This window comes from Pelobates fuscus, chromosome 1 (assembly GCF_036172605.1).
Source record: "Pelobates fuscus isolate aPelFus1 chromosome 1, aPelFus1.pri, whole genome shotgun sequence".
In the NCBI taxonomy this organism is placed as follows: Eukaryota; Metazoa; Chordata; class Amphibia; order Anura; family Pelobatidae; genus Pelobates; species Pelobates fuscus.
In genome coordinates this window covers 101,092,740-101,107,930 of record NC_086317.1, presented here as the reverse complement: position 1 = coordinate 101,107,930, position 15,191 = coordinate 101,092,740, and the positions used below count along the sequence as shown (strand labels likewise).

General features: G+C 43.6%; 1 protein-coding gene across 1 annotated transcript in view; it reads right to left on the bottom strand.

The window, feature by feature from the left end:
• Positions 1-606: 606 nt before the first annotated feature.
• Positions 607-15,191, bottom strand: part of ATP6AP2 (ATPase H+ transporting accessory protein 2) — a 34,978-nt gene continuing 20,393 nt past the window's right edge. Inside the window, exons 7-9 of the mRNA XM_063450110.1 lie at positions 6,986-7,135; positions 3,757-3,876; positions 607-3,110 (exon numbers count right to left, since the gene is read on the bottom strand). Coding sequence (XP_063306180.1) covers positions 2,916-3,110; positions 3,757-3,876; positions 6,986-7,135 — 465 coding nt within the window. The 3' untranslated portion in view covers positions 607-2,915. The remainder of the gene's footprint in view (positions 3,111-3,756; positions 3,877-6,985; positions 7,136-15,191) is intronic.

Below are 15,191 nucleotides of genomic sequence, written 5' to 3'. Positions count from 1 at the left end.
GAAACAAAAAAAAAAACAAACAGAACAAACAAATCTAGCAATCAGAGGGTCTGATGCTAAAGAGACCTTTAGCAAATCCTAACTGAAATTTTTTTAAGGAACTTCGGAAAACAGAGGAAGCAACAGAATCACTTGGCGTCCTCATGGATGACAAACAGAGCCCTAATAAGCCGTAGCTCATTCACCTAGTCCAGGACAAGATAGAAGGAAAAAAAAATAAAAATAATAAAAAAGTATGCCAGCTTTTGATCCACACTTGTGAAAAAAGAACTAGAAGTTTCCAACCTCTTTTAAAACAGGAAGGAGGCATTTGGTGGAGGATCGAACTAAGTTAAAAAAATTTCTGACCCAAATTAGAGGATATTCCAAGTTGTTGCAAACTGCCTCTAATTTGGAGGGAAAATGAACTGCTTGGTAGGATCTAGATTTTTAATATATAAAGATATTTTTATTTAAAAATTACCCATTGAGAACACGCACTTTGAAGGCTGTAAATTAATTTAACTGACTCAACTCCTACCATGAAACTGGCAAATACCAACCACTGATTCAGATAAGCAATATTTTTAAACACAAAAAAAAAGAAAAAAAAAAAAAGGGATGATATTTTGGTCCCCATTTCTGTTTAATAATTACAAATAAAAACATTTACATCCATTTATAAATGTACAACACAACCATTAATAGTTTGCACAGAGGAATTTGATAGTTCTTACATTGAACATAAGCTTTAAAAACACAATCTGAAAAAACGATTAAATTCTGTCATTTGTACACAATGTTCACACAAAATAAATATATCCTTTAAATCTAACATCCAAACTTAAAATGGAATTTCATATACAGTTTTCTAAACATTTCAAGTTTGTTATTTTATGACAGGGATAGATAACTGGGCACCATGAAATATATATATTTATTAGGTTTCTCTCAAAAGATATTTGTTATTAATTAGAGCAGTGATGACGAGTAATCTCATACTGCAGAGATTTGTGAACTATACTTCCCATATTGCTCTACATGAAGGGACTTAAAGTAGTGATTCCCAAACCAGTTCTCGGGTATAGTCAATAAAAGTGTTTAGGGGCCTCTCCACAGTAGCACAAATGGGTAAGTGGTAAATCCTGGATAAGCACTGGCTTAAGATATGTATCAAACTTTATTTATTGGTATCATGTATAGTGTGCATGCACAGACTGGAGACTAGAATTGTATAATAGTTGAATTACAATCAAACTTGTATGTTTTTTTTCCCCAAGATTATTTTGGGGCTGTGTAAGACTGTTCTGACCATCAATTTGGACAACATGGACATGGATAATTCATTCCAGTGATCTTACAGAGAGCAGTTTGTGGTACTTCCAGATACTTGTGACAAGATGTTGTATTAGGACTCATGATTTGGAGGTAATTACGAACAGAATGATTTTTCATCAAAGCAAGTTTTAACATAACCAGTTCTTACACACCATAAAAGAACCATACCAGCAAGTGACAAACAATAGGCATCTGTCAGAAAGGTCAAATGCATATGATACGTCTCAAATTTATGTCCGAATTATATCAAATACAGATTTATGAAATTTATTAGAATGTAGTAACTGTATAGAACTTCATTCTGGTGTCATTTAGCCCATGCTGCTTCAATGAGAGTTAAAGTCCTCTTACATAATTACACCTACATGCGATCTTGATGCATGCAATGTTCGAGTGGTTGGCATACATTCAGAAGACAAATATTCTACACAGGAGGACAAATTTGTTTTACTAGAACAGGAAAGCCAAACCCTAGCATCCCCAATGTCAGTGATCTATAATTTCCATAACAGTCAGTAGCATTTGGGCTGGCTGAGCATTATGGAGCATAGAGTTCACAAGCAGCTGGTTGCCAAGGATACCAGTTTGAGTACTAAGCGGTGTCGTTCTTGCTGGGGGAAAAAATTACTGCTCAGTGCAGTGTCATTAGCTTCAGTGTTAAATTAGTTAATTCTATGCCTGAGTTTTTAAGGGGCCTTAAATATCCAATATAAAAACCCAAATTAAATTCCAAATCAAAAAAAAGTGTAGAATGTTGGAAAATTGTATAAGTACACAGAGTGATGAATTTTCCTATCCACAGAACTGGTTAAATAGATACTGTAGTTTTATGCAAGTCACTTTCAGACGTACCCGTGAGTGCAGATTTCATAAAGTTACACATCTACTGTATTTCTGATATCTATAAACGTCAGTAACAGACATATTTTGCTACTAAAGCTTACAAATGCATTTTCTGCCAGGGACATTAAATTAAATTATGTTCCAAGCATTTGCTAGGGGGATCCATACTTCAGAAAGTAGCCCATTGACCAATTCACCTGAAAAATAATTTAGCAAAATAAAATTCTGCAAATAGGGTCAACAATGTGATGTGACAAAAAAAAAAAAAAAAGAGAAAAAAAAAAAAGAAAAAAAGTACACAGTCATACATACCACAGAGTTGTAATTTTGGATCCTGACTGCAAGGTTAAGAAGCACGTTTCTAGAAAACTAATCACTCCAACTTTTCATTACATAATAAATCTCTTCTGTAGCATCCATTTATAAATGTACAACACAACCATTTGTATGAAATAGAATGTTGACCTTTCAGAATTTCTGGTTCTATTGAATCTGCCAACAAATTAGGATTCCATCCCTTGTTCAACAGAAATATCACAATGCACTTTTCATGGAGATTAAGTTATTAGCTATTTATTTTACAGCACAGGTATATAGGAGGAGGAATTGATCCCAGTTTGAACACTCAAAAGTTGGGGCAACCTAAATATTTAAACCCTTTTGACAGGTATCAGACAATGCTTTGATTTCTTGTTTAAAAAACAAAAGTAATTCATTCTGAAATGTCAGCATTTCGGTAGACAAATCAGCAAAAGTTAGTCCATTCTGATTTTCTGGTTGGTCATCCTGTAAATGATGCTGTCATAGCCAGGATCCATGTTCCAAAGATTGTAGGAGATTGCAATTACAGCTAGAGTCAGTCCAATCATGAGCCAAAGGATAATGTTGAAGACAACAGAATAGTTAAAGTTGTACTCATAAGCCAGATTATATGGGCTACCTGGGTTGCTCTAAAGATAAAAAAAAAAAAAAAAAATAAGTGTGCATCAGTAATGGATAGAAATATCTGATTTGCCCCCATTAGTCTTATGTGACATACAACTAGAAAACAAAAATCAATCCCTTGCAATACCGTAGTTAACCTAGATTATCTCAGGGAATCTATTGCAAACAAAATGACATGGCTTCTTCCCCCTATTCTCGTACCCAATGAAAACTAGAACTCTCCCTCCTCTTCAGTAACCACACCTCCTATGCATTCTGTAAGCCCATCTAAAAGTAAACAAGGCAGTAAATGCACTTGGCCTAATGCCTTATTTTTTCATAAGGAATACCAATAGTAAAGAGACCTCATCCTCCACATTCAGAATGCAACTTCTGTGTCAATATTTTTTATCTACTGAGTTATATCTCTAATAATTCTAGAAATGTATTGCAGGGCTAAAAATACAGGGCTACTGCACCCAGAAAACTTTATTGAGAAGAAGTGGTCTGAGTGCCTTTAGTGGTTCTTTAACCCCTTAAGGACCAAACTTCTGGAATAAAAGGGAATCATGACATGTCACACATGTCATGTGTCCTTAAGGGGTTAAACCCACTCCCAGGGCAAGCGGATATGCAAAATGAAACTACAGGTTTTTCTTTACATTTACTTACAATAGATGGAGATGAAAGAATGGATCGGCTTTTCCTCACAAGAGGCGTTTCAAATGACTCCACAGTCACAACATCGACAATTGCATTGCCACCATAAATACTGTACATATCATCGGCAAACTGAAAAACACAGGGAGATGTTATTTATTACAATAAGTGAGGATTTTTCTTTAAAAAAAAAAAAAAGTGTTCTAGAAATAATCTTTGTGATATTGATGTATATGTAAAATGTATATAAAAACAATAGAAGAAAACACTCAACTGTTCAGGGGTACCGGTAATTTGTGAATTGTAGTAATGACCTAACAGGGGACTGTGGTTTCCAGCTCGGGTCAGTATACCGGTTACACTTGGCTTAAGGCATTGAGCACTTAATCTGCCCTTATTCTATTTAAATGTGGTTATGACTTTGTGTATGTGTTTTTTTTGGTGCAATACTTTTGTGGTGTGCTATGGGTTTATTCTTTCCATGATACCGAAAAAGAACCTATGAAGGTGGAAAGTTCAACTAAAGCTATAAAATCTGATTTGAACAAAGTACTGTGTATCTCAGAAATGGATGTAAACCTTTTCAATTACAAGTAGGGATGCTGAATGGCATGCAATTGGATCAATGAATGCATGTCTGCTGCTTATCAACGTATACCACACTACCTCTTGAATGTAAGCTCATTGAGCAGGGCCCTCCACCTCTCTGTTCCTGTACATCCAGTTGTCTAGTTACAATCACATGACTGTTAGTCCACCCATTGTACAGCGCTACGGAATCCGATGGCGCTATCCACCACGGCGATCCTCAAGACACTATTAGCAGACCTGCAGAGAAATATCCTAGCGGATGTAACGGCGCTTCAAAACGACTTACAGGGCCTGACAGGCCGCATCGGCACGCTGGAGGGGTCCACACAAGCTCATGCACAGAGCATTGCCACGTTACAGCAGGCAGTACACGACATCCAACTGCAGACCCAGATACTAGAAAGCCGCTCCGCGGCACAAGAGGACTCCAGACGGAGACACAACCTGAAAATCAGAGGGGTCTCTGAGGCAGTGCCAGAAAATGAGCTACCACAAGTCATAAAATGCATCTTAACAACCATCCTACCGACCAGACAAACCAAAGAGATTAACCCTGCAGACCTCTTTTGGATCCCCAAGCCTGCAAAGGCACCAGCCACAGCCTCCAGGGACGTCATACTAGCGTTCCGAAATGGCAGAGACAAAGCTGCAGTACTCGCGGCCCTGCGAGGGAAAACGCCTCTCCAGTTTGAATCCATGGAGCTGACGTTCTTCGCGGATCTATCCAGTGGCACCTTAGCATGGCGCCGGTCACTCCGACCGCTAACCACCTTGCTTCAACGCCACAAGGTCGAGTACCGCTGGCGATTCCCCAGAGCTCTCCTAATTCAACAGGGGGCAGACACACATCAACTCCACAACATCCAGGAGGCCGCAACCTTGCTAAAGACTCTGGGCCTACCGCAGGACTCACTCTCACAGGGGGGACCCCCTACCCCCACTCCTATCACCTGCAGCTGGGACCCGGCGAGGTTCACACCATTCTTCCCCACGGGCGCAACACCGGACTCCTATGCAATGGTAACCACCTAAGAGCTGCGGACATCTCTGGTGGCTCTCTGGGAGATCCTTGGACACCCCATTTAATAGAGACACCGAAGTTCCATAACTGGACTTAATCACAGTTGAACGGCTCTGTCACCTCACAATGGGGAGTACGACTTTGATAACGGCAGAACAACTCACTGCAGCTCTGCTATACACGTTGCAAGCCCCCCCAACGCCAGAGATCGCTGACAAGCCCCTGTTGGACTCACGTAACCGTTTCCAGTTACCAATGTATTTTAATTTTCCAATGTTGTCTCTCACCTCATTATTTTATTTTATTTTACTGAGCTATCTAACGCCTGTTTTTCCTATGGTTCATTTTGGTGGTCCCGGGACTTTAATGGGCTTAAAATTGTTTATTCTTGAGCGAAACCTTCTTAACATGTTTGAATGTTAGCAGTACGCCGCGCTAGGAGGTGACCCTGTGGCAATACACTGTGTCCCAACGTGTACACCTATTGATGCAACACTATTAAACTGCCTTGCACATTATATGACTGTGGACCTAGCTTAGACTGTTTTAAAATGTTACCGCTCACCTCATTTACCTGGCATGTATCATAATATAGGATGTCTTACTCTGGATCACAATGACCCAATAGTTATCTGTTGTATGTTCAAAAGTTACCACCCACGAGTGGAAGTTAGCATGTTGGCTTATAGAGGCTTTCTGATCTGGGCCACTAGAGCACCTGTTTCAAGGCAATGCTCCGTGTAGATCTTATATCGGTCACACTTTCGGCTGATGTACAGCATACGCGCTCTTTTTTCTAACTTGTATATTTTATCTAGTTTACGTCTGATTTTCGACACACCTAGTGCCACAGACGTGATGTATTATGTTAAACAAACGATCTGTGATAGCCTGACCTCCCTGAACCGTACTGCAGTAAACATGGTAAACCTGGGCCCAGCTTATTTCTAATTTAGTTTGTTTTCAAAATTGCATTTCATTTTTGTTACTCCTAATCACGCCTAATCCCACTGGCATGTCGTGCTAAGTTGCATATACGATCTATACTAGCCTGACCTAGCCAATTCACACATAGTATGTCTAATCACAACCCACGGTTAGCATGCCATGCCGAACCAAACTTAAGTCTCACTCCCACCACAATTATGATGCGCAGGTCTTAATTAGTCCACACTAAAGCAACACGCCCGGTATATACCTCGCATGCAGGCCACCTGGATCACGCAGCACGGCGCACTATAGCTGTTTTAACATCACTGATATACTTAGTCCATCACTACTGAGCGTAAAATTTGGTCTCCTTTTGATTTTCTTTGCTTCACTGTATGTGACTCATAATATCATTTCGCTAAAGCTGATGACTTAGCGTAGACTCACCTTGTAACATGTAACTTTAAATGTGACGAACAAAGCAATGTCTACTCACGCTTTATTTACTTAAATTTGTCTTACTTGGACATATTAACCGTTTAAATACTCTGTTTAATATAAAATTTGTGCAAATTATCAAGCCACTACATACCGTGAAAGCAACTTGTATTACGCTGTTGTGGCGCTTGTTTGAACTATTATGTCTATCTGCACTACAAAAATAAAGAATTTAAAAAAAAATAAAAAAATTTGCATTACCTTCTGCAGGGCATCAGAAAGAATTTGAGTTGCATCCTTAAACTTCACAGAATCTTCTCCATAGCGTTTCTTGATCTCCTCCAATCCAGTCAGTTCCAGAGAATAGATATCTGGAGCATTATCTTTGGCTAGATGTTTGTGCCGAGACAGCTACAGTTTGGAAGAAATATTACAGGAAAAATAATGTCACTATTAAAATGTACATTTTAGCAGTCTAAATAGCAGTTTTCAGTTGTTCCTCATGATGCAGCTATTTGTGTACTTAAAGTAGACCCTTAAAAAGAGAAAAGTAAATTATCTGAAAATTACAGCATAAAAAACACTGAAAGATAACCTATAAGTTGCGTTAATCTTTTTTCTATGCAATGCTCAGTTTCGATTTACATTAAATATTTGCCAAATTACCGTATATACTCGAGTATAAGCCGACCCGAATATAAGCCGAGGCCCCTAATTTTAGCCCAAAAAAATGGGAAAACTTATTGACTCGAGTATAAGACTAGGGTGGGACATGCAGCAGCTACTGGTAAATTTCTAAATAAAATTAGATCCTAAAAAAAATATATGAATTGAATATTTATTTACAGTGTGTGTATAATGAATGCAGTGTGTGTGTGTGTGTGTGCGTGTGTGCATGAATGCAGTGTGTGTGTGCATGAATGCAGTGTGTGTGCATGAATGCAGTGTGTGTGTGCATGAATGCAGTGTGTGTGTGTGTGTGTATGAATGCAGTGTGTGAATGCAGTGTGTGCAGGGCCGGTGCAAGGATATTTGCCGCCGTAGGCAAAAAAATTTTTGCCGCCCCCTCCCCCCCCCATATGTCCTGACTTCCCCTCCTCCTCCCTCAGTGGTCCTTACCTCCCCACCCCGTGTTCCTTCACCCCCCCCCCCAGTGGTCCTGACTCACCCCTCCCCTAGTGGTCCTTACCCTCCCCTAGTGGTCCTTACCCTCCCCTCCCCTAGTGGTCCTTACCCTCCCCTCCCCTAGTGGTCCTTACCCTCCCCTCCCCTAGTGGTCCTTACCCTCCCCTCCCCTAGTGGTCCTTATTCCACCCCCTCCCTCTCATAGTGGTCCTTATCCCCCTTCTCCCTCCCATAGTGTTCCTTATCCCCCCCCCCATACCTCCCATAGTGGTCCATATACCCCCCCCCCTCCCTACTGATGTGGGATTATTAAAAATCCTTATTGTACTTGTATTGAATTATTGCACCAACTCCATTTTAACTTTATACTGTGACAATCCTCCATTTTGTCCTCCTAACCTGACTTCTTCAATCCTCCATTTTGTCCTCATAACCTAACTTGTTCATTTTAAAACTACCTTACATGACAGAATTTCCCAGCACATCTAATACAATAGACAAAGACTGTATTTTCTATAAAGACATGATTAACACAGGAATTGCTGACTTTTCCTTAAACTTGCAACATAGTATAATTTGAAGGCCATGAGAACACAGTAGTAATGAAATGTTCTATTCATAAGAGACCTTGCACCTGGCCACGAGGCCTGAGATCACCGACCGTGTAAAATGACGCTCAAGACCCCCTTGTCCCCACCCGTGTCCAGAACAATCCTACCTCTTGGTGGGTGGACACGGGACTAACCACTTAGTTTTTGAGCCAATTAATAATATTGATAGGTGGACACTAATCCCGACACTTAACAATTAATCCAATTAATGATGTTTATTTGCTGATATTCTAATAATCAATGATGACGTAAAATGTCTCTTAAAAGGGCCTGCGCGTCCGCTTTTTAATCACTTGCCAATAAATTTTCTCGAAGTTATTTTAACCTGAACCTTGTGTGTCAGACTTAATTACTTCAGCGTATATACGCAATTTAATTTTATTGATTTGGACAGGAACAGATAGACATTTAAACATTTTGGTTTACTGCTAAAAAGTACCATAACAACTTGGCGCCCAACGTGGGGCATCGGGCTATGTCCGGCCGGTGAGCCGTCCTAAGGAAGACAAAGGTGGACGGAGGAATCCAGGGGGAAGGAAAGGAGATTGATCACCTCCAGGTACACGGTAGAGACTTCTGCAGAGCCACCGGTATGTTCCGGCCCCTTTGATTGACCCGTCCACGTGTCTGTGACTGCTTCCCGGGAGGACATCAAAGACAGGTAATATCTTGCCCGGTGCCTCGTTACTCACTTGTTTACCTGCATTTTAGTCTGTTGCCTGGGTGTGTTTGAATTGTTTGCCTGTTTCCCCATTTTGAGATAAAGGGGGGGTGGACCTGCAGGGGATTTGCCTGGGGTTCTGTCTTGCTTGTTTTCCCCTTTTTGGGATAAAGGGGGGTGGACCTGAGGGGACTTGCCTGGGTCTTCAGTATATTTGTCTATCTGTTTGTATTTTACCCCTTTTGGGATAAAGGGGGGGTGGACCTGAGGGGATTTGCCTGGGTCTTCTGTTGCCTGTTTTACCCCTTTTAGGAACCACGGTGCTGTGGTTGTAGGGAAAAAGGGAGGTTGACCTGTGGATGTGTTCCTGGGGGTCATCTTTTCCTGTTTAACTCTTTTAGGAGCCTCGTGGCTGGGGCTGTAGGGAAAAAGAGGTGTGTTGGATCTGTGGAGATTGTGTAGACTCAGTTTCCTGGGGATCCTTCTTGTGTCACTCTGATAGCCTAGCTAGCTTCTCTGTGCACGTTACTCTGCTTGCAGAGTGGTGGTACCCTCCAGCTTTGAGCGCTGAGCTGGAGCCATTCCAATTTTTTATTTTGTGGTGGATGAATTCGGGCAGGCGTTGCTGTTTTCATCGCCACGGAGTAGTGAGACTTATAAAGTGGGTTTTTATAGGGGCACTACAAGGGTGAGGGTAGCGCAGACACTATTAGTGGGCTGCTGTGTCGAGGGAGGCTGGCGGAACTCGGACCGGTGTCAGTTGTTTTCCGCGGCTGCAGGTAGTGGAGACACTACGGGGTTGAGGGAGGTGACTTTGGAGTAAGCACACGAGTAAAGGAAAGGGATTACTGTTGATTTTATTTGAACTGTGATGCATGCACTGTATTTCAACTGTATTGTTGTCTTGTTTGTTTAATGAGGAGTCTCATGAACTCCTGTGTCTGTCTCTAAGGATTTTTCCTTGCCTTTCATCTTTTCTACACTTTCTATATAATTATACTATCCACTCCCATTCCTCTTAAAAGAGAAGTGATTGGTCACACACTTCTCACTTCGCTCCAATCCGTGTCTACCACCCCGGGTAGGCGGATTCAGTGACTGGTCTACGTTTTGGGAAGACGCACCTGAGAAAGTCCCACGGTTCTCGGGTGGCAGTCGAGCATTGTAGACGTTCCTGTTCAATTTTCCTTCTCTCTCTCTATATCTAGGACGCTGGTATAGGGGTAAAGGGACTATGGGACAGGATTTAGATAAGCCCAGCAAGGGCTGGTTAGCATGTGATTTAGTAGAGAACAGAGAGGGTGAAGAGATGGTTAAAGGTGTTGAGAAGATTGCTAAAGTATGTAAAATTGCTGTTCCGACATGTGGAAGATTGCAACCAGAAAGTTGGCGCAAGTTACTGGCAGAAATGAAAGGCAAGCTTACAGATAATGGTTTATTAAAGACTGCTGAAGCATGGTACAGAGTAGCGAAGGCTATTCAGTTAGAAGGTTGGGTCGAGGAAGAGATAAATCACAAAGGTGTGAAATTGTTTGTGTATCATAAGAATTGTGTTGCTGGGGTTTACCCTCAGCCGGCGCCCCAAAATGGCGCCCAGGGGATGTCTATCCCCAAGGTTCAGTCAGCAATAGGTGATAGCCAGCTGACTATGTTCCCCACTCCCGATCCTCCCGAATCCCATCCCATCACCTCCCCTGTCTGCCCGGTCCTGAATTCTGACGGATCTTTCTTTACCCCTTCCCCTTCTCTAACAGTCCCATCATCCTCATCCATCCCCACGCTCCCTTCCATGCCTAATCCTAACATCTCATCTGCCATTTCCTCCCTGCAATCCCTCTCCATGACTAATCCCCTCCCGTCAACATCCGCCCAACTAACTGCCCCTCCCTCCCTTGCTCCGACTCCTCCTTCTGCACCCATCCCTACCAACCCCGTCCTGTCTCCTCCCATAATCAGCTCCGCCCCAGTCCAATATCCTACCTCCTTAAATGTACCCACCCACCCTACTCTTCTGCCCTCCCCTGCCTGGCCCTACCCCTTCCCATATCCCATGGCCCTGCCCTACCCCGGTTACCCTCCCTTTCCCCAAGCCACTCCCCAGGTTCCGGTCATGCCCAGTCCGGCTCAGTCTGCCCCGGAAGTGCCCATATCAAACATGGCCGCCACTTCTTCCCTTAATCCTAATGCAACTCCTTTCCCCGCCGCCAATATGGCGGCCCCCAGTTCAGCCCTGATGCCGGTAATCCCCGGTGACTACCTGTCCCCAGGTTATGACTCGCTAGCCACCCCTGCATCTGGGGCTCTTTCCCAACCCCCGATCCTTTCACCTCACGCGGGCCCTGCACCGCGTAAGAGAGCCAATATCATAGAATTCGATGACGAAGAGGAGGACAGGGTGTCCCATGTCTCATCGGAGGTTGCTGCGGGAGCCTCAGCTCATCGGTCTATCGATGATCCCTTTGGCCACAAGGGTCGGGGAGAACGGGCCCCTCCTAAATATGTTGCTTTCAACCCCACTCAAGCTAGTGCTCTAATGAAATCACTCCCTGACCCAGAAAAGCAGCCTATGCCCTTCTACCGAGGGATAGTTCAAATTCAAAAGACTTATTCCGCCGCATGGCGTGATCTACTGAGCATTTGTGCTATTAAAGCAGGGGATGCATATTGGCCAAGCATGGCCCGACACCTCAGTACAGATCTGCTCAGCAGTGACGTTGATTACCCCTCTGGAGTAACTTTTTGCACCCAATTAAGAGAATGGGCTAAGGACAAACTTGCAGATCAGGCTGCTGGCCTTACTGATGTTATTCAAGATAAAGGAGAATCAGTGGAAAGGTTTCATGCAAGACTGTATCAAATGTTTACAGATTTGGGGTTTGATCTTACTGACAAGATTCATTCACAAATGCTGTCTGGTGCGTTTGTCCAAGGTGTTAAAGACTCTATACGCAAGGGAATTATTGCTGCCCGCCCAGAATATAAGGTTGTTCCTCTGGATACCCTGCTCTTAGTTGCCAGAGGGTTAGAATCTGCTCAGACCCCAAGAAGACCCACTTCAGCTCCTCTCATGGTCTCCCGCTCTACCCCTGTTCCCAAGGGCGTCCGACCGGAGGATGGCCATTGCTTTAATTGTAAGGCTAAGGGACATTTTAAAAGTGATTGCCCAGAACCCAAGAGAGAGCCAAGAAAGCCATCCAGGCCTGCCCCGGCCCCCAAGGCCGAGAAAGAGGTTCCGATAATTGAGGAACCCGATGATTAGGAAATTGGCAAGCCTGTGTCTGTAACCCCTGTAATGGCAGTGTCTACAGGGGATAAGGGGGGGCCACTTGCCACAGTGACTTTGCCCATTGAAGGCCACCCTACCACATTTCTGGTTGACACAGGTGCAGCCCGTAGTGTCCTGCGAGAACAAGACCTGCCATACCCATCCTTCCTGTCCAATATTGATGTTTCTTGCGTTGGAGTGGATGGCCAGCCAAGGCATAGCCCTCTAACAACTCCACTACGAGTTGGCTCTAGCCTGCTTGCTCGCTTTGTGGTATCCTCCACATGCCCAATTAACCTGTTAGGTGCTGATGTTCTTTCACGCCTGCAAGCCTCTATCACCTTTACCCCAGACGGTCAGGTAGAAATGTCTACACCCCTATCTGAATCAGACACCTCAGCCTTGTGCTCATTGCCTCTGATGCTGCATTTAGAAAAGCCCCGTGAGAAAGCAGCAGAATTAAGGTCCAATTTCCCAGAGGTATTGAAAACACAGGTGCCCGCCAAGTTATGGTCCTCAGGCCCAGAGGACATAGGTCACCTAAATGTTCCCCCTGTGGTGGTAAAGCTTATCCCAGGAGCTAAGTTACCAAGAAAACCACAATATCCTTTAAAACCAGCACAGGCTGCAGCCATTTCTACCCAGATCAAGGCACTCTTGGAGAAGGGTGCCTTGGTAAAATGTAAATCTGAATGCAATACCCCGCTATTTCCTGTGAAAAAGAAAACTCCAAAAGGTGAGCCAGAGAAGTACAGGATGGTTCAGGATCTCCGTGCCGTCAATGAAGCCACTGTCCTGGACACCCCTCTTGTACCAAATCCCCATACTCTGCTCTCTGGAGTCCCACCATCTGCAAAATTTTTCACAGTCATTGACCTAGCAAATGCCTTTTTCAGTGTCCCACTGGACCCATCCTGCCAATTCCTGTTTGCTTTTACCCATGAGATGCAACAGTATACCTGGACTGTCATGCCCCAAGGGGCACAAAATTCACCAAGTCAGTTTGCAAAGGCCATGGCCACCATCCTTGACCCATGGCAAGCTGAGCACCCAGAAGTTGTTCTGCTCCAGTATGTGGATGATTTGCTGCTCTGTGGAGATGATATACCCACTACTGAAAAGTGCTCAATTAGTCTTCTTTGTTATTTGGTAGAACAAGGATGCAAAGCTTCGCTCATCAAGCTACAGTTCTGCCAACCCTCAGTAATTTTCCTTGGACATTGCCTATCTCAAGGTACCAGACATCTTACTCGGGACCGGGTAAGAGCTGTACTGGATATTCCAACTCCAAGGACTTCAAAATCTCTCCATGCCTTCCTAGGCCTCATTTCCTACTGCAGAGCATGGATCCCAGAAGCCTCCCTGCTCATGCAACCTCTCTATGACGCACTTAAGTCTGACCCTTTCTGTTTGACTAATGAAGCTCTGGACAATTTCAATGCTCTCAAACGTGCCATTGCTTCTGCTCCTGCCTTGGGCCTACCTGACTACTCCAAACCTTTCAAATTATTTGTCTCTGAAAGACAAGGCCACGCAACAGGAGTTCTCACCCAAACTAATGACTTAAGAGGCCGCCAGAGGCCTATTGGATATTTCTCATGTCAACTGGACATTGTGGCCAGAGGGACTCCTTCCTGTCTCAGGGCTGTTTTTGCTGCAAGAGAGCTCATAGAAAGAACCTCAGACCTGGTCCTTGGCCACGCTCTGGTTGTTTTGGCCCCTCATGACATTTCTGCCATCATCAACCAAGTCCAGCTCAAGCACGTGTCTCCAGCTAGACACCTACGCCTCCAGTGCCATCTTCTTCTACCTGACAACATTTCCATCCAAAGATGTCAAGTTCTTAACCCATCCACTCTTCTTCCACTCCCTGAGGGGGGTATCTATTATGGATTTATCACAGATGAAACCTACATTTACCTGCTTTGCGGATGTATCAAGAAAGTCATGCATCCACATTTGACATTTTATGAAGATGAGAAGCCTCTCTGTGAAGGCCCAGATTACGCCTTCTGTACCATGTGGTACAAACCAAACATTACTCCCGAACCTTGCTATGAAGATGAGCTTTACCACTGGACTGATGTGAAGCTCACTGCTCAAGATTTCTATTGTGACTCTGAAGGCAATAGCATGGTCTTGGTCCAACTACCTCAACAACTTAACTACCTCTACCGCCATTGGGATACTGCTATCCCACATATTCCTGTTACCAAATTGAAGACAAGGTCATGGAATGATCTTGGGCCCATGGCAAAGTTATGGGCCACCATGGATGAAGAACAGCTACAGGAAAATGGTATTGTCAAATACCAAACAACTGACCTTCTGGAAGCATGGCCACGCCACTTCCTAGAAAAAGAATTTCAAGATCTGGTCATAGTGAATGATTATGACCCCGAAACACCTCATGACTGTTTTGAACAGATGAAAATGGAGACAGTGCACCTACCAACTGTGCATGAGAATCCATTACTAGATCCAGATTTTACCCTGTTTGTGGACGGCTCAAGATATGCTGATGAAGAAGGAAGATATCATACAGGATATGCCGTAACCACAACAGACGAAGTTATCAAATCATCATCCTTACCGCCAGCAATGTCTGCGCAAGAAGCTGAATTACAGGCTCTGACTTCAGCATGCAAAATTTCCGAAGGAAAACGTGCCAACATCTATACAGATTCAAGATATGCTCTGGGCGTGGCACATGACTTCGGCCTAATTTGGAAGACAAGAGGATTTCTTACCACCGCCGGTACACCAGTCAAGCATAGTACTGCAATCAAGGAGCTAATGGATGCC